This window comes from Eubalaena glacialis, chromosome 15, assembly GCF_028564815.1.
Source record: "Eubalaena glacialis isolate mEubGla1 chromosome 15, mEubGla1.1.hap2.+ XY, whole genome shotgun sequence".
Lineage (NCBI taxonomy): Eukaryota > Metazoa > Chordata > Mammalia > Artiodactyla > Balaenidae > Eubalaena > Eubalaena glacialis.
In genome coordinates this window covers 62,370,162-62,394,734 of record NC_083730.1, presented here as the reverse complement: position 1 = coordinate 62,394,734, position 24,573 = coordinate 62,370,162, and the positions used below count along the sequence as shown (strand labels likewise).

Below are 24,573 nucleotides of genomic sequence, written 5' to 3'. Positions count from 1 at the left end.
TTTCAGCAGCTGTCAACGACCACTGGCTACTTCCATTACTTTCATCAAGGGTTGAAAGATGGTGATATCTTAATTCTCTCCATTCTGTCTGGATTTACTAGCTGGAAGACATGTGTAAAGAAAAAGAATCCCGTTTGCTTAGTGCGAGCCATAATGCGGCTCAAGGAACCATCTAATTCACAGCCCTGGAGGGCGTCTCGGGCAGGGACGCTTGGCCCAATGCCAGTAGGTGGCGCTGCGCTTTGCTAAATACGAAGATCTCTCCTTAGAGATGGAAAGCAGGTTGCCTTTGGGGGTCAAAGCATCCTTTCCTGGCATGAACTGGAGAATACTAATTGAACCAAACTTTGTTCCCAGAACTAAAAAACCTTAGATTAAGATTTTTAAATCTCAACAACGATCAGCATCCTCAGCAGGCCTGGGTCTCATGTCCACCGTGGTGCCGAGAGAGGACGAGGCAGCCCCACAGGAACAGCAGGGACTTTTGGTGGGGACGGTGGTTCCAAAGAAAAGTCCAGGGGGATGGGGGCTGGGCCGGTCGGAGGGCAGAAGCAGCAGGTGCCCACCACGTCCACTGGAGTTAAAGAACCGCCCGCTGTCTCAGCCACCACGTGGGGTGGTGATGGAATGGTTTAGCTCCGGGGTCGCAGCTGTGCCTTGGGAGAGTGTGGCTATGAAGTGCAGTGATTCAAGGGTTCTTTGTGTCTTCCCCTCAAGCCTGTCCTGTGCCTCAGCTCCCCTCTTGGGACGTAGCCCTTTGGGTTACAGCACTGGCCCTTGTTAGGAAGCTACTAGGAAGCGTGGCATTCCTAGTCCAGACGCTGGTGGAGTCCAGACGCAGAAATCGGTAACTGCAAACTATTTTTAGTATCTCCAAAAAACCTAACAGATCGAATACAAACTCTAACCAAAATGTCAGTTTTCCTTGCTGGGCTTGTATGAACTCACACAGGTGACCCTCTGATTGTATTCTGACCAGAAGTTATATCTGGGCGTAGAGAAATAAAAACAGGGATGTGAGCTGTTAATCGATCCTTTGGACATTTTCTCGGTGGAGATGTTTTTAATGAACTGGGTCCCTGAGAAGGAAGGCAAGGTTTTGGGGGTGGGGCCTCTGACGGAGGGCAGGTGTGAGTCGGTTCATACGATTCTTTCTGAGGGCACAGCAGTTTCCTGCAGGAGGAGACACTGCCACGTTTGGTGCCGGAAGGCAGGCAGATTCTGGGCTCCCAGGGAGGCTCCCAGACCCCGGGGTGGGGGTGGGGTTTGGGGTACGGGGGCTGCATTGCGGGAGATACAGCACCGAGTGGACGGTAACCCAGCCCTTAGCCTCGCCTGTCGATTTCACAAGGGTCGGTCTGCCCGGAGTAGAGCTTTATCTTCCTTTCAGTTTGGGAGAGATCTCCCTGTGCGCTTCTAATGACACTCCACCGAAAAGAGACGTCAGCTTATACTTTCAGTTTCCACAAATTCTCTACCCATCTCCCCTGACTGCAGGGCTTTCTAATCGCCGGCTCCATTAAGCCAGCTCCAGCTGGCTGATTAGCTGCTACCATCACCTACGAGAAAATGCAGGTGAAAGTGCTTTGAAAAGCACGGAGACTCGAGCCAGTGCCTCTCAACCTTGGGGGCACTCTGAAACAATCCAGGTCCTCGCACCCCCAGAGATTTTGATTTAGTTGGTTTTGCTGTGGCCTGGGCATAGTTTTTTTTTTTTTTTTTTTTAAAGCTCCCCAAATGTGCAGCCGAGGTCGGGAACCATTATTCTGTAGCCAAGTTCTCCCGTTTTAGCACCTGCTAAAACTGCCAGCCGGGAGAACAGTTTGGAGACAGTGGCTGTAACCAAATCTTCCCAATATATATATATCCCCAGGCAAACAAAACGAGACAAAACAAAACTCTCTTAAAAACCACAAAGAAGAAGGAGACAGTTCCTTTGAAACCTCTGACATGAAATCCAATAGAATTACCAACTAGTGAGCTGGTAAACCAGCTTTGCCATATCAGGGAGGGTGCCCTGATTGTGGCCTTTGCTGATGTCCTTTATGTAAATACCTCCACCACCGATGATTTCAAGTTACCAACAGTTTAACAACCAGCTCAGAAAATTCCCCAAAGCTTAACAATGGGCTCTCAAGAGCTGGTAGGAGCTCACTGAACCCACCCAGGTATTGTTTTTTTTTGGGGGGGGGGTTTGGCTCCCAACCACAAGGTCAGGGCTCATATTATAGCAGTGACACCCCATCCAAATGTAAAACGTGCATGATCTTGTTTTCTGCAAAGCAAACCAAACACTTAATGAGCAGACTGATGAGCTTCCACTCAGCCCTGCTTATTTCTTCTCCATTTATAGTGACATGAGAGGCAGTGAAGCAGGGCGTCAGCCCCGTGGATCTGAGCACTTACAGGCAGTGCACAACCGTGCGGCCTTCCCCACCGTTGTACTCCTCCTGCCACTTGTCCACTTGGCGGATGAGCTTCAGGAAGGAGCGCTTGGACACGGGCGTGTCCCTGTACATGGGCCAGCCCAGGAACTGGAACTGCTGCACCATCCGGTACCCGTCCTGGGGCTGCAGAGAGTCAGGCAACAAGCGGGGAGTGGAGAGAAAGCAGGCATTATTCCCGGGGCTGAACTCCAGCGGGCTGATCCCACCTACTCATCCCAGTGGGCACGAGGGAAGGAGGGGCCTGCCTGTAAATAACGAAGGAACCGTCTACCGGCCCAAAGAGTTACGAGTTTGAATCTGGAGCCATTATAAAAAACCATGGGATGTTAAAAACTCTCCAGACAGTAGGCATACAGGGAACCTACCTCAACATAATAAAGGCCATATATGACAAACCCACAGCCAACATCGTTCTCAATGGTGAAAAACTGAAACCATTTCCTCTAAGACCAGGAACAAAACAAGGTTGCTCACTCTCACCGCTATTATTCAACATAGTTTTGGAAGTTTTAGCCACAGCAATCAGAGAAGAAAAAAGCAATAAAAAGAATCCAAATCGGAAAAGAAGTAAAGCTGTCACTGTTTGCAGATGACATGATACTATACATACAGAATCCTAAAGATGCTACCAGAAAACTATTAGAGCTAATCAATGAATTTGGCAGAGTAGCAGGATACAAATTTAATGCACAGAAATCTCTTGCATTCCTATACACTAACAACAAAAAATCTGAAAGAGAAATTAAGGAAACACTCCCATTTACCATTGCAACAAAAAGAATAAAATACCTAGGAATAAACCTACCTAAGGAGACAAAAGACCTGTATGCAGAAAACTATAAGACACTGATGAAAGAAATTAAAGATGATACAAATAGATGGAGAGATATACCATGTTCTTGGATTGGAAGAATCAACATTGTGAAAATGACTCTACTACCCAAAGCAATCTACAGATTCAACGCGATCCCTATCAAACTACCAATGGCATTTTCCACAGAACTAGAACATAAAATTTCACAATTTGTATGGAAACACAAAAGACCTCAAATAGCCAAAGCAATCTTGAGGAAGAAAAACGGAGCTGGAGGAATCAGGCTCCCAGACTTCAGACTATACTACAAAGCTACAGTAATCTAGACAGTATGGTACTGGCACAAAAACAGAAATATAGATCAATGGAACAGGATAGAAAGCCAAGAGATAAACCCATGCACATATGGTCACCTTATCTTTGATAAAGGAAGCAAGAGTATACAATGGAGAAAAGACAGCCTCTTCAATAAGTGGTGCTGGGAAAACTGGACAGATACATGTAAAAGAATGAAATTAGAACACTTCCTAACACCATACACAAAAATAAACTAAAAATGGATTAAAGACCTAAATGTAAGGCCAGACACTATAAAACTCTTAGAGGAAAACATAGGCAGAACACTCTATGACATAAATCACAGCAAGATCCTTTTTGACCCACCTCCTAGAGAAATGGAAAGAAAAACAAAAATAAACAAATGGGACCTAATGAAACTTAAAAGCTTTTGCACAGCAAAGGAAACCATAAACAAGACAAAAAGACAACCCTCAGAATGGGAGAAAATATTTGCAAATGAAGCAACTGACAAAGGGTTAATCTCCAAAATTTACAAGCAGCTCATGCAGCTCAATATCAAAAAACAAACAACCCAATCCAAAAATGGGCAGAAGACCTAAACAGACATTTCTCCAAGGAAGATATACAGATTGGCAACAAACACATGAAAAGATGCTCAGTATCACTAATCATTAGAGAAATGCAAATCGAAACCACAGTGAGGTATCACCTCACACCAGTCAGAATGGCCATCATCAAAAAATCTACAAACAATAAATGCTGGAGAGGGTGTGGAAAAAAGGGAATCCTCTTGCACTGTTGGTGGGAATGTAAATTGATGGAGTCACTATGGAGAACAGTATGGAGGTTCCTTAAAAAACTAAAAATAGGACTACCATATGACCTAGCAATCCCACTACTGGGCATATACCCTGAGAAAACCATAATTCAAAAAGAGTCATGTACCACAATGTTCATTGCAGCACTATTTACAACAGGCAGGACATGGAAGCAACCTAAGTGTCCATTGACAGATGAATGGATAAAGAAGATGTGGCACATATACACAATGGAATATTACTCAGCCATAGAAAGAAACGAAATTGAGTTATTTGTAGTGAGATGGATGGACCTAGAGTCTGTCATACAGAGTGAAGTAAGTTAGAAAGAGAAAAACAAATACCGTATGCTAACACATATATATGGAATCTAAAAAAAAAAAGGTTCTCATGAACCTAAGGGCAGGACAGGAATAAAGACGCAGACGTAGAGAATGGACTTGAGGACACGGGGAGGGGGAAGGGTAAGCTGGGACGAAATGAGAGAGTAGCATTGACATATATACACTACCAAATGTAAAATAGATAGCTAGTGGGAAGCTGCTGCATAGCACAGGGAGGTCAGCTCGGTGCTTTGTGACCACCTAGAGGGGTGGGATAGGGAGGGTGGGAGGGAGACACAAGAGGGAGGGGATATGGGGATATACGTATGCATATAGCTGATTCACTTTGTTATACAGCAGAAACTAACAAAACGCTGAAAAGCAATTATACTCCAATAAAGATGTTAAAAAAAACCCCATGTGTTTCCAATGACAGGCCAGACAAATAAAAGCAAGCAGAATGCTATTGTTTTGTAAAAGGGCCCCCTCACTCCGGTTGGGCCTTTGCTCACAGTTTTGTGAAAAATAGCGCAAACCTGAGCACTGACCACAGTGGGCAGCAAGTGGTAAAAAGGCTTGACTTTAATTACAGGTAAATTAAAGGTAAAGGATAAATTATGACCTGGCGATGTTTGTGAGCTCAGGGAGACACAGATTACACCCTGTTTCCTGGGAGTAGAATATGGTTCTGCTTCTTGGTGTGACTCTTGCTAAGATATCAATAGTTAATTAATCTTTCATCATAATTAAATGGAATTGCAGGATTCAGGAAGTAACCTGGCCATGGCTAAACCTCTTGGGCTAAATCCTCTGTGGCTGTCGGCAGCACCCGACACAGGGGATCTCACTCTCCCCCTTCCCCTCCTGGCTGTTCTTCCCCCTTCACTGCTCTCTCCTCTCCGCCCTGGCCCCCGCTTCCTCCCAGACCTCTTGCTGATGGAGGCCCCATGCTTAGTTCTCGGGTCCCTTTCTCTTCCCTCTCTCGGTGGTTTCATTCAGTCTCATGGCTTTAAGTTTTCCAATAAGTCCTCAATTTGTGTCTCCAGTTCAGACCTCTCTCCTGAATGATCCCCCCTGAACGGACCCTCTGTCCATGCGTTCCCCCACCCCTAACAACCCTGTAACCCGCACAGCCTCTCCTAACCTGGCTAATGTCTGTTCCCTCTAGTTCTCAGGACCCAAATCCTGAGAGCCATCTCAACTCCCTGGGATCCAAACTATCGGCCAATCCGATCAGCTCTGCCGTCAAAATACATCAGTGTCTGCACCTCCCACCCCTCCCCCTGCTGCCACTCCGTCCTGCTTTGTCCCGTCTCGCCCAGATTATTATAACAGCCTCCTGATGCGTCTCTCTTACTGTCTGTTCTCAACACAGAAGCCAGAGTGCGCCTTTTAAATGGCAGGTTATAGCTCATGACTCTTCTACTCAAAACCCTGCAACGGCTCCTTCTTTCCTTCACAGCAAAAGGCCAGTCCTGGCAGCAGCGTGCAAGGTCCTACGTGATCTCTGTCCCCTCGACCCCTCAGACCTCGGCCCCAGCAGCTACTCCCACCCCCGCTTCCTGGGCTGCAGCCACATCAGCCTCCTTACTGTTCCGGGAACTCACCAGACAAGGCCCCACCTCAGGGCCTTTGCACTGACTGTCACTTCCGCCTGCAAAGCTGCCTGCACGAGAGCACGTGGCTGCCCCTTCACTCCAGTCGGGCCTTTGCTCACATGGCACATCTGCTCTCCCTCTGGTCCAGGCCCCGGCACTTTCTGCCTCCCCACTTTTTTTTCCTACAGCACCCACCACTTGCTAACAAATCTAGTAGGATAGGTGTTGTCTCCATCCTCTCCTGTCTGTCTTCTCCCTTTAGAACATAAGCTCCATAAGGTCAGTGAGTTCACAAACTCCTTGAAGGGACTCCAAGCTCCCAGAACAGTGACTGACACAGACACTCTACCTATTCAATGAATGAGAAAATCATGAAACCACAACACCAGCCGTGGTGGCCGTGGATCTTACTCGGGCTGCGTTGTAAATTCGGAATATCCTGCTGATGATGTCTTCTTCCAGGTCAGCAGAAACAAATTCCACCTGGATGGGGCCGTGTCTGTGGACTCCATTCTCTGGCCAGTACTGCGGACACAACTGAGTTCAGAACACAGAGACGCGAAGTTATTGATAAAAATACATTTACTGCTCACAGTTTGGATACGGTCACTACCGGCATCAGGACCAAACGCCCTTGATTCACTTCATTTCCTTCCTTTTCTCTCTTTTCCTTCCAGCAAGTCGACTTGAGGACTTTCTTGTTGACTGAGCCCTTAAATCTACCTGTCCGTCTAGTACTTTTTTCTCCATTTCATCCGAAAGCATCTTTAAGCCACGTGGAATTCTGCTTCCCAAGGAGGTCATGTGGGTGCTATTGAACACATGCTGTAAGATCCCTTTCGCTGCTGAAAGGAACTCTTCTCAGGCCCTGGGGAGATGCCACGAGCTGCCACTATAAGACCTAAGACACTTGAGATGAAGACATACCTGTTAACGCCCAAATCTCCATCTTCCCGTCTGGGCTTGTCTTGCAGTTTGTAATCACTTTTAAGAATAGGGCTGTTTTGTGACAAGATACTGATAACAGTGTTGGGTTGCATTTTCATGCTCTGGTCCAAACCCTCCCAGCTCACATCTAAGAAACCTGGTGTAATAAGAGTAACTGCTCTGCTGTTTTCACCCGGAGGTGGCTTTAATTAAAGACACAATTTCCTAGAGTCTCAAACTCCAGGTATTGGTGATACTGGGAAACTAGGACTTTTGCAAGAATGTGATGCACGTGACATGAGGGTGGAGGGCGGGGTGCTGGGCAGGGTGGCTGATGAGAGAGGGGCTTTCATTTACTGCTGCCCCACAGAAACATTGAACTTGGAGATAGGTGAGAAACCCCCCCTGATCTGTTCTCCCAATCCTTTTCGAAAGCCTGAAGACCTTAATTAAGGCATTTAAAGTCTGAAATGAAACTTCTTTGGGCATTTGGTATGCAGTGATGTTTTGGGAGCACAGCATTTAACTTTTTTCTTTCTGATTTACCTGAGGGACAAATGGCTGGGGGGAGGGGCAAGAGGGAACTACTTTATTATTTTACAATCTGTTTCTTTTTGGGCCAAGAGCAGATGAAGAACATCTCATTTTAAGCAGAATGATGTACCACGAAGGGAGAACCTACTGCTTCAAATTCCTCTTACTGATGACTTTTATTTTCCAAAGGATCTGAAATCTCATCATCAAAAGTTACAACAGTTGATTTATATACAAGATTGGAAGACAGTTTTCAGTGGGTCAACCGGAGCCATCTCCCTCCTTCTGTTACAGAAGTTAAAGGTTTGGATTTCATGATCAAGAATGAAAATAGGGTAACTAAGTGTCCTTTTTACATTAGCTAAGTCTATAGTATTTTAGAAATTACATTTGTTATTTAAAAATAATGCTTCCACGAAATTTTTCCTTCTTCACCAGTGCTTCCTGGTGACGTTATAAAACTGCCTTGTCAAAAGACAGCCTGCTGAAGTTTTATCTTCTTTTTGATACCCGAGGGTACCCACTATTAAAATTAACAGGTGTATGATGGGAAGCTGAGCTGGTCATAAAAGCTCAAACACGCACATTTGAACCGTCCTGCCCATTTTCTCCTGACTGAGCCAGCTTTGCTCTCTGTTCGCTCTCTCAGTTCAGGCCCTGATCTAAAGCTTGTCACTTACACGAGAAACAGGAACGGCCCGGGCTGGTGCTTGGCTCCTGGCACACGGCATTCTGCATTCTGCCCAAGGAAACCGTGTGGAAAATGGCTTAAATAGTGCATAACATGTCCATGAACCGGACCTATAAATACTTAAAGTAGTTGAGGGCTATTCTTGTGCAACTGCAAAGACTTTCGGTTCAAATGCTCCGTTTAGTGTTCTCTAAAAGGCTGAATCCCAGGAGCAACTTTTCTCTGACTCTCAACACTGGCTCTATCTGCCGAATGGAACTGGGGCTTCTCTGTCTCTCCCGCCGGGTGTTGAGTCCAGACTATTTGGGGTTAGAATGCAGCTTTAGAATTCAAACGCTGTCGTTCAAAAAGAACACGTGAAAATCACTGATGTCTGGTTCACCAATAATAAAAAAACAGTGTATCACTACATTTCAGGATCCACATTAGGGGAAAAACAACGATTCTGAAGAGGGAACCGTCGCTTATTCTCTGTCTATGACTAAGGACTCTTGAATGAGTGAAGTTTAACCCATGGCATTGTGAGTTAGAAAATCAGGATCCTTGGTCCTATTTCCAGTTGTGTCTTTGAAGTCCCCCCAGCTGTGGTGTCTGCTTGTCTTTATCAGTGGTTACCATCTATCCTTCGGAGAAGAATCACTGGGGAAGACTCCCAAAATATTTAAGGTTCTTAAGTAAAAAGGACTAGATGAGGACAGGACTATCATTATTATTTCATTAACTAGTCTTCAGGCTAGAGCCATAACAAGATAATGTAGTGCCTCAAATATCATTAAAAACACTACAGAATTGAAGTGAAGGTCCATGGGATTTATGGCAGATTGATGACAATCAAATGGATTTTAGGAAGGAAAAATCTCGTCCAGTTTGGATGCTGCAATACTTCAGACTTTTTTTTTTTTAAGGATTTGTTTCTATGAGATAGAAAATTAATTCAGTTCCAGAGCAAGTTTATTCTTACAACACGCCAAGTTCAAACTACTTAACAAGGGCCTCCGTCACAGCAGGTCAGCCCTCGATTGGAATAGCCAGGCCCTAAGGCAATACATCCAGCTCCCAGGGCCCCTGTGCTCACGCTGTCCTGACAAGTCCCTTAAAAAAATGCTTCTCGCTCCATTACTAGCTCTGAGTCACCACCACCCAGTTCTCTGCCTTTTTATGTTTAAGAAGAAGAGCTATGAAAAAGCCCCATTGATCATTCTGAGTTTTTCTTATCTTCAAGTCCCAGTTTCATTTCTTTTTAATATCTTTACCAAAGAGTTGACAAAGTAATTGCTGTCCCTTAGAATGGCTTGTTGGCCTGCACTGCCACCCCCTCCATGACGACTGCCACCTGAGGGCTCCAAGTGGGCCGTGCCAGGAGGTGCACAGATGCTCCCAGATGGGATCTGGGACTGTGTCAGAGGCTGATGGCTTTTCTTCACAGTCCTGGTTTGTTTGCTCTGCGACCTTCAGGCTCCGGTTCAGCTCTGACTCTGCCCGTTACCTTGTATTCCCCTCTGGTTACTATTTCTTTTCCTTTTTTACAAAAAATTAATTTATTTTATTTATTTATTTTTGGCTGCGTTGGGTCTTCGTTGCTGCGCGCAGGCTTTCTCTAGTTGCAGTGAGCGGGGGCTACTTTTCGTTGCTGTGCACGGGCTTCTCATTGCGGTGGCTTCTCTTGCTGCGGAGCACGGGCTCTAGGCACGTGGGCTCAGTAGTTGTGGCTCGTGGGCTCTAGAGTGCAGGCTCAGTAGTTGTGGCGCACGGGCTTAGCTGCTCCGCGGCATGTGGGATCTCCCCAGACCAGGGCTCGAACCCATGTCCCCTGCATTGGCAGGCGGATTCTTAACCACCACGCCACCACGGGAGCCCATGTGGTCACTATTTCTATCCCTCGGTAACAGCCCAGTTTCTGACCCTGTCTCGCCCTGTCACTCCCACCATCTCTTTTGGTTTCAGACTATTTTCTGCGCCCACCCCTAATCCCGTCTGGTTTTTAACACGGGTTTTTAGCATCTCTGGTTCTCCGTCCTTGCCTGGCGTTTGTGACCTGCCACCGGGGGACTGAACTTCTCCATGTGCAAACAAAGCAAACACAGATTTGACCCCGGGCACGGGCCCTGACGGCCATAATTCTCGAGTCTCACCTGGGCCGGATCCACATCATTCAACATAACTACAGACGTGCAGTGATAATCCAGGACCAGCCTCCAGAAGTCTTTCACTGTGTTTGGCAAAGGATGCTGGGTGACTATAAAAGCCGAGGGCTGTTTATAGCTCTGCAAACACAAACAAGAAAGATCCAAATATACCCAGGAAAATGTAACAGGAGGAAGCTAAGTTATTTTGTACACATGGGAGTTTGTGACATAAAACACTGAATGTATTTAACAACTGTTGAATTCTATCACCATTGTCAATGCCAAAACAGACCAAATACAGACTCATCTGCAGAATAATAATGATAAAATAATCTCACTTTGACACTAAGAAAACTTAATAAGTATTTCATAATTTTTTTGGTATTTCTGGTAGAAAGGCAATGTTGGCCCTATACATAATTATTTTAATGGAGAAAATTTAACTTTACTTTAAAATATGCATAATTAAAATAGTTCTGTTTTTCCTAAAATCTGTTCGCTTGTGGTTTAAATGCGTGATGGTGTTACTTATTCCTGCCATCAAAGGACACACATGCTTTTTACAGCTCTGCAGAGCTTCAAACAAGTTTAAATACGCTTTTACTGATATCTCACCAATAGAATTAAAATTTCCATATTAGCACTGAAAATACCCGTTCACTTTGCCCATCAATTGAACAGCAAATGTTCATTCAGTTAGAAGTAAACAGACTGACAGGAAGTAATGAGTTGTGTACTATCTGTGCTGACAGGCAATTTTTCCCCCATGTTAATTACCGCCCAAATGAGGAGGAATGGGAACTGAAATAATGCTGCAAACCGTATTATCCCACTTCGCTGCTTTCGTGACTTAATAGCTGTCTCTTGCTCTCCGGCCAGGAGGTTAAAAATGCAAGTGCTCAGAGAGTAACCGAGACATCCTTCATTTATCAATCTGCCTGGACCGGGGGTCTCAGAGAGACTAAGAACACTGGTCCCGACACAGAAACAGATACGGAATCTGAAATGCACTTTGTTGAAAATACAGTTTACATCTTAAAAAAACAAGGGCAGAGGAGTCAGGAGAGAACACAGGCGCTGTCCCTGGAGGACCATCCCCCCACATCCTGCCCAGGGGGCGAGGGGGCTCACGTCCATGAGGGCGGCGTTGATGTAGTTGCTGCTCTCGCCGTCGAGGGTGATGAGGAAGGGCAGGCAGCGGTCGGGGGGCAGGATGTCCATGCAGCGGTTCTTCTCGTGGTTCCGGGGCAGGAGCGCGATGCTGCAGTCCTCCACGCGCAGGGTCGGCGTCACCATGTTCAGGGTCTAGAGGACAGAGGACACACACTTGGGAAGAGAACCCGTCTCAGACCTCGGGAGACCCACGTTTCCTGCAGCTGATGTCCCCCTCCTCCCCGAACCCCACTGACACAGTTGGATTTTTATTCCTCTTTACACTCCTTGGACTTGGTCCACAGACAGTGCCCATGAGACAAAAGGACCACTGTGGGTGGGCAGGATTACGTGCCATCGCGTCCGACTAGGGCTGGACATCTGGGCGCTTGGGGGTAAGAGGCTGGTAGAGATCGGCCCAGAGTCAGGTGCATTTAGACCCAACGTGAATATGAGAAACTGCACGAAGAACTCTTGCCCGGTAAGCACCCTGAATGCACCTTGCTTGGTCTGGCTGCACCTGTGTTACACTGTGGGATGGTGTGGTGTCTGCCTGCTAAGGGGGGGCCTGGCTCTGCTAGACCAGTGGTTCTCAACGGGGGGACACTGGCAATGTCTGCACATGATTTGGTTGTCAGAACGGTGTGGTGGAGGCCTCTTGGCATCCAGTGGGTAGGGGCCAGGGATGCTGCTAAACATCCTACAGGACAGCCCCCGTGGCAACGGATGATCGAGTCCCCAGTGTCAACAGTGCCGAGGCTAAGAAACCCTGTGTTGGCTCAAGGGTTCAGGAGCTGACTCTGAGATTCTTCTTAAGGAGCAAGGTCACAGCCGGCCGCCTGTCCCTTTAGCACGACTTACCCGGAATTCCTCTTTAATCTGGCTCGAATTTGTCTGTGGATCCAGCTTGTTCATGTCATAATAGAGAGACCTGACTTGGGAAGCAGGGACCGAGGTGTCCCCACAAAGACAGGCTTCCAGGATGGCATCGTGGATGAACACGTACTGCTCCTGGCGAAGCAGATGGGACTCGTTAGTAGTAGAGAAACCAAGGTAACCAGGAAGAACTAGAGAAGGAGGGAAGGCAGCCCCACACAGACAGGAAAACAGAACAATGGTCCACCCATCACAGACGACGCTTTCCCACCAGAGAGAAAGCAGGGGAGAGGACCTGACCGCTAGGATGGGGTTATTCTAGGACCAGTAATCCTGTTCCTCAACAGGACGGCGGGCACATTGGTGACTGGCCATGTGCGGAGTACAGTATAGCGGGAGGAAGAGATAAACAGGGGCTCAATGCAGAAACTGTAAACAGATCGATGAAAACCACTCAGACACTGATAAATCCCAGAGCAAGCACTGTCATGTGGGAGTGACTGGAGCTACACTGTCCCTGCAATTCTGATCCCACGAGTTTGGAACTCAGTATTTCAGATGAGGAAATAGCAGAATCTTATCTACATATAATGAAAAGAGAAATGTGCTAACCAAATTAACAGTGCAAAGAAGGTCCAGGGAAACTTGACATCACTATGAAAAATCAACAGTTCTGAGCACTTAGAGCTACTTACTTTGAAACATTAATTAATGCGATGATTACGAAAGTCCTTATGTGTCCAGGGAAGAGCTCTCGTGTGTATGTATAAGCCTGCAGTTTAAAAACCAACCCTCTAATTCTGAATTGGCCCTGGCTTTCCCTACAGTTAATTAGTAAAGTGTTAGCATATTTATTATTGCTCTCCAATTACATGAAATGCAAAAGGGGCCCATTACTTTTTACTTTAATTTCTATAAATAACTCAAATTCTTAATTCTCGAAAACAGCCCAGTCCTATTAAACAACACCTCAGAAATGGATTGAGTGAGAAAAAGGGGATGTGGTGACATTTGATCAACTGTTAAGTACACTGAAAATACATTATGATCATTATTATCTTTAAAACAAAAACTCTGTTCTAAAGAAAAAAGACCATGGAAGCAGCACTTACAGTTTCTGTTATTCTTCTCTGTTAGTTAAAAAATGAAATTAGGTTTCCCAGTGGCTTTTGTAAACTTTAATGCACAACCTAAATGTAAGGGAGTCTTATTCTACTTCATGAATCATTTTCCAGGTGGTGGGTGTAATGCCTACTTAAAAGGATCAAATAGTAGTAAAAATGTGAATTTCCTAGGAGCAGGATGGATTACCTTTTCTCAAATACTTAAATTCCTGATACACCTTGAGTTCTAACTTATAGAAGTACTAGTCGGTATAGAGTACTTCCAGAAAATGGGCGAATTCCCATGATACCAGGCCACTGGACAGAATTTTTAAGGATAGTAGGAAGAGAATGAAATGCACAGAGATTACCCTTAAAGGCCACTTGGCAAATGCCTGGCTATTCTCAGGAGTGGTCTCGCTCTGGTTACCAGCTAGTTTAAAAGACACAATGAAAAGAAATGGTATTGAATCCCCGAATGCTTAAACGTAGAGCCTTGACTGGACCCTGGACACAGACGTGAGGGGAAAGTTAGGCTCGGGGAGCAGATTCCGTTACCTGGGAGACTCCTGGCCTTTTCTGTGTGTTTATGAAAGAAACAGAAAAGGAAAGAAGGAGGGAGGGAGGGAAAGAAGGATGGCCAGGTGTTTCACTTTTTCTCCTGGGGGGGTTCTGAAGACAGAACTGCTGGCTCTTCTCTCCCCTTGCCCTGAGAGGTGGGGTGCAGGGCAGGCACCGGGGTCAGAGCCCGAGGGCGGGCAGGCGGGCGGTCGGGAGCTGCTGTACCTCGGTCTGCACCATGTTCACCCTCCGAGACCGCAGCTCCCGGACGCAGTTGTAGATGTCCACCACCCCTTCCCTCTCGGCCATGTCCAGCATGATGTCGATGACAATGAAACAGCCGGTCCTCCCCGCACCAGCGCTGCACAGAGAGAGGGCTCAGTCAGTGGAGGAGAAAGGACTCCTGTGCTCCTGCTTCCGCTTAGATTTTTATTGCGGTGAAACTCACATAATACGCAATGACCACTGTAAAGTGCACAACTCAGTGGCACCTGGTGCCTTCGCATCCATCGAGTTTCCAAACGTTTCCATCACCCCACGGAGACCCGCACCCACTGCTCCCCGTGCTTCCTTTTGGAGCCTCAGGCCCCCCTCACCTGCAGTGCACCACCAACGGGCCTGCGTTGGGCGGGCTCTTGGATTTCACCTGCCGGACGAATCCTAGCAGCCCAGTGGCGTGGTAGGGGACGCCGTGGTCCGGCCAGCCCGTGAAGTGAAACTGTCTGATCTCGCGTATTTCATGAACACCTCGCTGCCAGGGGTCGGTCAGCACAGCACAGGAAGAGAACAAAGGAGAACAAACGGTGAGGGGCCAGGAGGGCGCCAAGGACCCCTAAGCAGTCAGGGAGCCCGGGGCTGGGAAAGTGAGCTGCTGGGAAGAGGGTCATTCTTTGGTGCAACACACACTTTGAAAGCCTCCTCACACGGAGGAAGATGTTTGTGGGGGTGAAAGGGGAGGGGATGTTAGGGGAAAACGCTAATTAACAGGTGCAATGGCAGCAAATGGATGCGTCGCTGGGATTCCTTGAGCCTCCTTTCTAAACCCGTTAACGCAGGCTCTGTTAACAGTTTGTGTGTCACTTAGATCCTACGGTGTGAGGAGCGAGCCCACAGAGGATGCACAGAATGGGGACAGGAAGGAACTAAGGGGTATCTGTGCGCTCAGGACCAGCTGCTGAGATGCAGACCCCTGTTCAGCTCTTCCGTGTTCTGGTGCCGTTTGCACCAGGCACTCGGGCTGTGCACACGCTGAGGATGTGCAGAAAGGCCACTGGAAGAAGGACCACTTTCCAACCAGACAGGCCAGAGAACCACTTTTCACTGGCAACTCGAGTTTGTTAGGTTTCTCTCTTTCACTGGGGTAAACATTTAATCCATTCATCTGATCACCAACAATCAGATGCAAACACAATGCTTCAGGCCTGACTCCAGGGGCTGGGGCTGCAGAGATATGGAGATGGTGTCTCCTGTCTTCAGTGGTCAGCCTGTAGGAAACGGGCATGTCAAGAAATATAAACCATGGACATCCAGAGGTATTTTTGCTGGAATTCAATGTTAGACCAGTAACCTGAAGAGAAAGGGTGGTCCACCACAGAACCGAAGGGAAGGCACAAGGAAACAGACTTCAAGTGTTTTTAATTATTTTAAAATTTACTCTTGTTTTGGGAATAACTAAGTTGATTTATATCCATCTTTTTTTTTTTCCTAACTATGAGCCTATGTATTAAGACTGTGTTTTAAAACAAGAGTCTACTTTGAAAACAACAATTACTTCCAGAATCAAGGCTGGAGGTAACCTGAGATCAGACTTGACTTTCCCCCTTCTCTCTTTCCAGCACTGTTTCCTGGACACCATTTCTCCATTGGCCCTGGGTTTGGTTTTATTATCTTAACATTAATCACCCAGGAACCTTGTCACTTTCACCACCAGCCGCTGTTCATGCAGAGGTAGCCAGGAAGAAATTCGGAATTTTTATGTCCTTTGAAAGACTAGAAGAGGCAAACAATGATAGGTTTTAAAGTTAAGACTTGTTTGCCATCAGGGCGTTCATTTGTCTTGGTTTAATAACCCACAAGTGCTGAAGCTTTATTTCTCTTTGAAAATCATGCTATTCTTTAGCGGGGTTGAAGCATTAAGGAATTAAGTCGTCAGGGATTCACAAAGGAAAATGAACACTGTCATCTGCTAAATATGCTCTGTGACCCCAGAGCAAGATTACTAGGTGGTTAGGAGCCTACACTTTCTATCACTGAAACCATGGTAACATTTGGCTAAAGCCTCCATCAGAAGACAGATGGTGAGCCTCTAAACCCCTGAGAGCTCCCCTGGCTTTACATAGGACGACGGGGCAGGGCAGGGGTGGTCCCAGGAAGTGGGAAAGCCTATAATAAAGATTCATTCATTCCAAAGAGGACAAAAGGGCATTTATGTCTCCCATACACTGTTGTTTTTAATTTTAATTTTTTGAGCACTTCCCTTTCTAGCTTTGCTAGATTTCAGATCCAGCATCCCCAGAACCCGAACTCTGTCCAACACGGCCTGGGCGCCCAACTGATCTAAGACTCATTTTCTCAGCAGGGTAAATGTCAGTGTCTGGGATGCAGCAAACCTTTTCCCAAAATAAACCTCCACCCTCTAATATGTTCACTACTGACAAGATGAGCAATGGAAATGGCTTGTGAGTCACCTCTCACTCTTGTTCATGGACATGGCAGTTTCTTCTTTCACTGTTTTGTAATATATATGGGGGGAAAATCATAGATGTGATCAGTGATCACAGCCCAAATATTTCCCAACTTGATATCAAGTATATTTTTCGTTCAGTTTTCATTAACAAGATTTAATGCTAAATAAATGAGTATCATATTATACGTAATATAATAAGTATTAACGCTATATGTTGGGTTGGCCAAAAAATTCGTTCGGGATTTCCCGTTAACATCTTATGGGAAAAACCCAAACGAACTTTTTGGCCAACCCAGGAAAAGTGAGCTATTCACTTCCTTTTCCTTGTAATAGCTGGGAAGGAAGACCCCACGACAAACAGTAGTGCTTAGCCCAGAGCGGGTGCTTGATAAATATGTGTGGATGGATGAATCCCTAGGCACGTGCTCTGTCTTGCAGATTCAGGACCATATATCCCTGCCTCTCTGAGCCCCAGGCACCTCCTAGGCAGAGAGAACTCGGGGTCCATCACCAGCTTCCTTTCTGCCAGCTTCGGCAGGGGTAGAGTCACCAGACAGCCTAGATCCACAGAAACTTTTCAGCTGTCTTCCTCCCGCCACGATGGGCCCTTTGTTATTTAAAAGCTGTTCAGCTTTTGGAGTCACCAGCTACAGGGGAAAGGAAGGATGACCATCCCATGCAAAACAGGAACTGACCAGTTTCAGGCTCCAAACCTGCCTGCTTGTTTGCAGAACGGAGCCCAAACCCATTTTTCACCTTTAGGGCCCCTGATGCGAATACTCTCAAAATAGAATCAGAATTGGAAGACTCTCAAAGTATACACTTCACTTGGCTGTTTTTTTTTGTTTTAAGTTTCCTTTCTAATGAGGAAGTTTGAAACCTACAAGAAGTGTTCCACAGATGTACTAATGATTTGTTTTCCTTAGAGATTCCAATTGCCCAGTTAGAAAATCCGGCAACATGTCATTTTGATTTCCCCAAACGCTTTAACAAGCGCCTCAAGTCCTTTCCTTCCTCCCACTACCTCTTTGCTGCTTGTCTGAGGACTAAATAGCTGGGTATTTCAGAAACATTTCTGTGCAGCTGGGGATGTAAAGGAGAACACTAAGAGGTTAAAAAAAGAGCAAGAAGACAAACAAATCCTTCCTTTAGCCACAGAGATGCATTTTCAGCTTATTAGAGAGCTGACTATTGTTCAAAGAACTCTGTGTTTAAGTGATGGCTTTTGGATGCTTTTTTTTGGTTTTAAAGAAGAAAATATTCCGGGTCTTTTATCACTATCTGTTTCAATGCAGTTATTCATGAGTGCTCTTTCCAAGAGCCATACAAAAATCCTCCATATGTTTTTTTTTTTTTACCCCCAATCCTGCCTAAGAAGGGAAAAACCTGACATCAAAGTGTGAGGTCCAGAACTTGAAGAATTGAGTCAGCCAGAACTCCACATTGTTTGAAGTCTCTAAGCCTCCTGCCTGCTTATTAAAAAAGATAGGCTGAGGGAAAAAAAAAGCTAAATAGTATGAGAAACAGATTAAAATAAATGAAAGTCTCTTCAGCCTTGTGATTGTATAACAAATAGAGATTTGAAAACCGAAAGAGGTAGTTGAAAAAATCAGGGTAAATGAGCCAGTAAGCAAATGCCGCAATTTCCTCATTTCCTATAACTGGTCTCGTTAATCCGGAAAGTGCATTGAGATGCAGTGAGAAGTCGGGAGGAGGGCTGGGAGCCAACTGCCCTGGTCCACTTACAACTCGGGGCCTGCAAGGGCACCCGCCACTGGTAAATTCGTGCCAGCATCGCCACATCCAGTGTAAGGCTCAGCCATGGACAGAAGCCGGGGGACCTCAGAGACAAAACCGTGGGTCCCCTTCTTCGAAGGCAAGGTGAGGACAGGAAGGCAGAGCGTTTGTCAGCCACGTCACCTCCACTACCCCCCACAGCCTACCTGTGACACTTCTCTGGATGGACTGCAGTTTGCTTCGCTTCCGGTCCCTCCCTATGTCAGCAGAAAGAGGGGGAGTAAGGAGATTCCCCGTTACGCCCTGTGGAGAAGGCACAGAGCAGCAGCTCCATCCATGCATGTGGGATGAGGCTGTGGGACAGAGCACAGCATTCAGGAGCCCACGCCCACAGGGCCCGAGGGCTGAAACCAGCATGGGAGGGAATGGATGGAAGCGCTGGTTCATGCAAGAGCGGCCCGGGTCTACTTATGTGTGTTTCCAGGTAGAAGCTTCCACCTGGAAAATCCATCAGTCCATATTAAACCATAGTCTGGAAAAGCCTCAAGGAGGTGGAGGGGATCCAGGAGGAGTTAGGACCTGTGTCTCCACACCGATACAAACTCAACACCAGGAAACCCACACGGACATACAGCATGAAGGACATTTATTGAACTGTCTCTGAACAAGGACAGAGAGATGAGCCGAACGATATCAATCAGGTTAAAAAGAAAAAGGAAGTAGACAGCTAGGTGTATCTTTCGGTTTAGTTGCAAAACACAGATTTTCATGAAATGGGAATGATTTGCTTCAAAGACGGAACTGAGCTATTACAGAATCACAGGGCAAGATGCACTCTTGAGAAATCACTGGATAGAGCCTACCTGCATTCAGGTGTGACCACGTATGAATTATCCCAGATAACTTAATGAGGCTGGTATCACTAATGTCTGACCAAAGCTTTTCAAAGCAGTGCGAAAACTTACCTTTTCAACAGCAAATGTTCTTATCACATATTCTGCCAGTAGCTCTGTTTCTATTAGGGTGACTTTAATGTCTTTGTAGATCTCTGTGTCATCTGGCCAGTATTTGCAGCATTTGACCTTTAGAAAACACAAAGGAAATGAAGATTTAGGGTTTTTTTTTTTTTTTTGGAGTTCTCCAAATGACGGGTCACAGTATAATTTATAGGATACAATTTGCACACAAAATCAGAAGTACAGCTTAACTTTATTTTTTTAGATCACCTATATATTTTTTTCTCTCCCCAGAATAAAACACAATTTGAGTTACGGGAGGAATAAAACCTAGGAAAATGGTCTAAAGTTAACAAATTGTATTTATACTACAAACATCTCAGTTACAGTAACCATTCATTTCCTGTCTATCTCTACTCAGGAATGGCCTGGAAAAATAAACTATAAAAATTAGCTTGCAGTATTTTAGCTCCTCTGAACTTTAAATTTCTTCTAGTTTCAGGAACTGATCGAACATTTTTGAGGAGGACTGAGCAGGAAATCAGAGCCAAAAGTAAAGATTAGAGATTTTTTTTTTTTTTTTCTGAAGAAGGTAGTAGCTATGTGTTTTCCCCAAGTTAGAATTACAGACTCATTTTAGTATAAGTAAATTCAATATACAAAACCTGGTGAACTCCCTATGTTAATGACTCTAAGATTTCCTCAGTCACCCAGGCACAAAACCTGGCGATCCTTCTCCAAAACCCAACCAACTGCCAAGTCTAAGAAGCTTTTGAAATATCTCTCAAATATGTTTTCCAAATTTTTATTCCCTCCGCCACCACCTTCAGGCTCTGGTAACTTCCTGCATCCCCTCCACACCAGTAACTGCAAAAACCCTTCCAAGTGCGATCCCAATGGCACTGACTTGCTCTGCTCAATAAACGTCCATTTCCAACCACTGCCCGTGAAATTAAACAGAAATTAACTTTGGCCTGGCAGGTAAAGATCTTTTTTGTATTTGGACACAACTAGCATTTTCATCCTTTTTTTTTTTTTTTTTAAATACTCTCCTTTCTAGTCACATATATTTTATGTTCAGAGACAAGTGGTTTGACTGATTCCCAAGCAGACCTCACGGTCCAGACTCCTACTCATGCCGTTCCTTCTGTTCAGAATGTTCTCCTTCCACTCAGATATTTTATCTAGCTGAACATCTTATCCATTCTTCAAAGAATATCTCAAATGCCACACCGCTTCAAAGTCTTTTCTCCATGGATGCTCTCTGTTGGTGCTCTGATAAGATGTGCCAGTTCTGCCAGTATGACACCCTTCTTACACCGCGTTATACCTGCTTATTACCTGCCAGCATGCAAAGGGCTTTCAGTTGCTTATTTCTGCAAACCCAGCAAATCTGGCATGTGTCCCATACACCGAAAATATGCAAGAGCTACATGAAAAACTGAATTTCATGGAGAAATAGGATTAGCGTAGGAATAGGATTAGCGTAGGAAGGACGATCCCAGGTTTGGAAAATTTACAAAAGAAATATGGACTGAGGTGGCCCTTCCCAGAACGCCAAACACCTTGGTACACCCATGCTTACGGCGTGGTGCAGGCTGGTTGTTATCTTAGCTGCTTCCTCATGAAACTTTCTGGCAGCCAATTCAGTGCCGTTCTAGATAAGCCTTATCACCTTTACTTGGGAAGACATAAGCCAGAAACATCAGGAGTTGGAGATACAGTGCAGCACAAGACAAAGATGGTCCCTGCCCTCATTAAATTTGTAGCTCCCTTAGGGAATCTTTTGTTTCCCCTCATGGGAACATTATCTGTGACTTTATAAAGGATAATCATTTACAAATATTTTGACTTATCCATATTTCAAAGATTTATATCATGGATACCTGTGCCAGATCTAAAATATTCCAGAATGACAGAGATCTATAATTTCTCCAGTTCTTTTCCTAGATGTAAAGTGAGTCTGAGCAGATCATGCATATTTGTGATGTCTAATTGGATAACAACCCTAATTTCACTCATAGAATGTCTAATTACTTTCACAATGGTAATTAACAAAGATGCTTATATGGCACGTACCAAAATCTCCTCTATTTTAGGGGACTTGCTTTTACCTTTTTGTGACTTCAGTCACGCAAGCAGAGAGAGGGTTGTGGATAGATACAAAACTACGAATAGAGTATATACGTGCACTTTTAAAATTAAACAATTCTCAGGAATTCCCTGGCAGTCCAGTGGTTAGGATTCCGCGCTTCCACTGCAGGGGGCACCGGGTTCCACCCCTGGTTGGGAAACTAAGATCCCGCATGCCACGTGGCCAAAAAGAAAAAAAAAAAAAGGAAAATTAAACAATTCTCAATGGAATGAATACATAAGTCAAAAATCTGTGTATTTCTCCAAAAATTACAAAGTTAACCTACGTTAACTAGGTATACCTTGTCTAATAAAAGTGCCTTATTAGAATGTGATTGCTGTAGGACATATTGTATAGTCACCTATTCTTCTCTTTTAGTCTTTACCCTCCCCATCCCCAAAGTTTCAATAACTATGGGTGTGAAGGCTTCAATGCCTGGGAGTCAGGGAAACTAAAAGCCTCTGCAATGTACCAAAGGCTTAGAGCTTCTCTTGGGGACTGTTCTTCCAGTTCCCTTGGGCCAGCTCGGTTCCCAGGGATCTTGACCCTGCCGGGCCCTCCCGCCGGCTCTGCCGTCCCCGAACCCCTGGGGTGCAGCTGGGCGCCCCCTGGCGGCGGCGGCAGAAAGCGCCCTCCAGGTGCAGGGGTCGCCTGGGGTGGCCACATCTAGCTCACCAGGCTGGCTGCACATTACTGTGAGCTTCGGGGCACCTTGATGTCTCTGTAGCAGTGGTTCTCAAACTTCAGCAGGCATCAGACGATCCTGGAGGCCTGTGACAAGTGCTGGGCCCCACCCCAGAGTTTCTGATCAGTCGGTCTGGATATGTGTGATCCCAGAATTTGCATTTAAGACAAGCTCGCTCCCAGGTGATGCTGCTGGTCTGCGGACCACACTTTGAGAAGCAAGGATTTAGATGACAGCCTGACTACAGAGGCTGGCTCTCTCCTTAAGGCTGCGGTGAGCCTGGGTGAGTCACTCAGGTTTGCTTAATCTCAGGTTCTTCATCTGTGGGGGGTGGTTTTTATTCTACCTCAGAGGGCTCTAAGGTTAAGGCAGGCGTTTCCAAATTTGCACATTAGAATCATTTGGGGGGGGGGTTATTAAATTCCAAAGCCTCGGCCACACTCCAGGCCAATTAAATCATCATTTTTAATGCAAATCAAAACCACAATGAGGTATCACCTCACACTGGTCAGAATGGCCACCATCAAAAAATCTACAAACAATAAATGCTGGAGAGGGTGTGGAGAAAATGGAACCCTCCTACACTGTTGGTGGGAATGTAAACTGGTACAGCCACTATGGAGAACAGTATGGAGGTTCCTTAAAAAACTAGAGTTGCCATATGATCTAGCAATCCCACTCCTGGGCATAGATCCGGAGAAAACCATAATTTGAAAAGATACATGCTCCCCAATGTTCATTGCAGCACCATCAATAGCCAAGACAAGAAAGCAATCTAAGCGTCCATCGACAGATGAATGGATAAAGAAGATGTGGTACTTATATACAATGGAATATTACTCAGCCATAAAAAAGAACAAAATAACACCATTTGCAGCGACACGGATAGACCTAGAGATTGTCATAGTGAGTGAAGTCAGACAGAGAAAGACAAACATCATATGATATCACCTATATGTGGAATCTAAAAAAATGGTACAAATGAACTTATTTACAAAACAGAAATAGAGTCACAGATATAGAAAACAAACTTATGGTTACCAGGGGATAAGGCGGGGAGGGATAAATTGGGAGATTGGGATTGACATATACACACTACTATATATAAATAGATAACTAAAAAGGACCTACTGTATAGCACAGGAAACACTACTCGATACTCTGTAATGACCTATATGGGAAAAGAATCTAAAAAAGAGTGGATATATGTATATGTATAACTGATTCACTTTGCTGTATACCTGAAACTAACACAACATTGTAAATCAATTATACTCCAATAAAAATTAATTTAAAAAATCATAATTTCCGGGTAAGACAGAGGCATCTGTAATTTCTTATAGCCCCCAGGCGACTCCAAAGTGCAGATGTGTTTGGGACTGAGTGATAACATCTGCCCTAGAGCAGGTTCACTGTGAGGATCCCCCTCCACCAATGGAAATTCTTAATTTTATTATGATGATAGTTTTGTGGTGATCTGGACTGGAGGTGACCACAGGCAGTCAGAGGGCACAGATCCCCCTAAATGCCTGAAGAGGTGAAGCTGGGTTTCCTGGCGCAGGGAGAGGGGAGAGCAGAGGGTTGAGTGCTGTGCCAGCTCTCTGCTGGGGAAACACAGGCAGAAGCCAAGGAAACTCCGGGGTGTTCTCTGCTCCTCTTTCCTGCACACCTATTCGGGGCACTGGTGGGCAAGTCCACTCTCTCACCAGGGAGGTTTGATTAACGCCCAACAGAAACTAGGAAACGGTGTCCTGACTTGCGGAGGAGAATCACACCCAGTAGAGCCGTGAGGAGCCACAGAGACAGTTTCCAAATAGTTTCCTTTTCCAGATCATCACGACTGCCAGACACAGACTTTCACACTTGGATTTTGCTTTGGAATCACTGGGTTCTTGCAACTGTGGCCTCACCAGTGGCTGGCCTGAGGGGAGAGCCAGCAGAGGCCAGAGCCGGTCCCCTTCCCCTTCATTCTCTCCCTGGCTTGTGTCCTGACAGGAGGAAATGAAAGGCCGGCCCAGGGACCAAGAGTGACTCACTCCAGGGGATGAGCTGGATGGTGGCGGGGGAGAAGCTGTGGACAGGCCCCAAGCACAGGGGTCTTTGGA

General features: G+C 45.6%; 1 protein-coding gene across 2 annotated transcripts in view; it reads right to left on the bottom strand.

Annotated features, from left to right (window-relative positions):
* PTPRM (protein tyrosine phosphatase receptor type M) overlaps nucleotides 1-24,573 on the bottom strand; it is a 761,903-nt gene that overhangs the window by 13,327 nt on the left and 724,003 nt on the right. Inside the window, exons 23-31 of one of the 2 annotated variants that reach the window (XM_061169712.1) lie at nucleotides 19,659-19,775; nucleotides 18,900-18,950; nucleotides 14,867-15,021; nucleotides 14,496-14,631; nucleotides 12,592-12,741; nucleotides 11,710-11,883; nucleotides 10,585-10,716; nucleotides 6,712-6,837; nucleotides 2,407-2,570 (exon numbers count right to left, since the gene is read on the bottom strand). In XM_061169712.1, the coding sequence (XP_061025695.1) occupies nucleotides 2,407-2,570; nucleotides 6,712-6,837; nucleotides 10,585-10,716; nucleotides 11,710-11,883; nucleotides 12,592-12,741; nucleotides 14,496-14,631; nucleotides 14,867-15,021; nucleotides 18,900-18,950; nucleotides 19,659-19,775 (1,205 nt within the window). The remainder of the gene's footprint in view (nucleotides 1-2,406; nucleotides 2,571-6,711; nucleotides 6,838-10,584; nucleotides 10,717-11,709; nucleotides 11,884-12,591; nucleotides 12,742-14,495; nucleotides 14,632-14,866; nucleotides 15,022-18,899; nucleotides 18,951-19,658; nucleotides 19,776-24,573) is intronic. The other variant, XM_061169711.1, reaches the window with a different exon arrangement.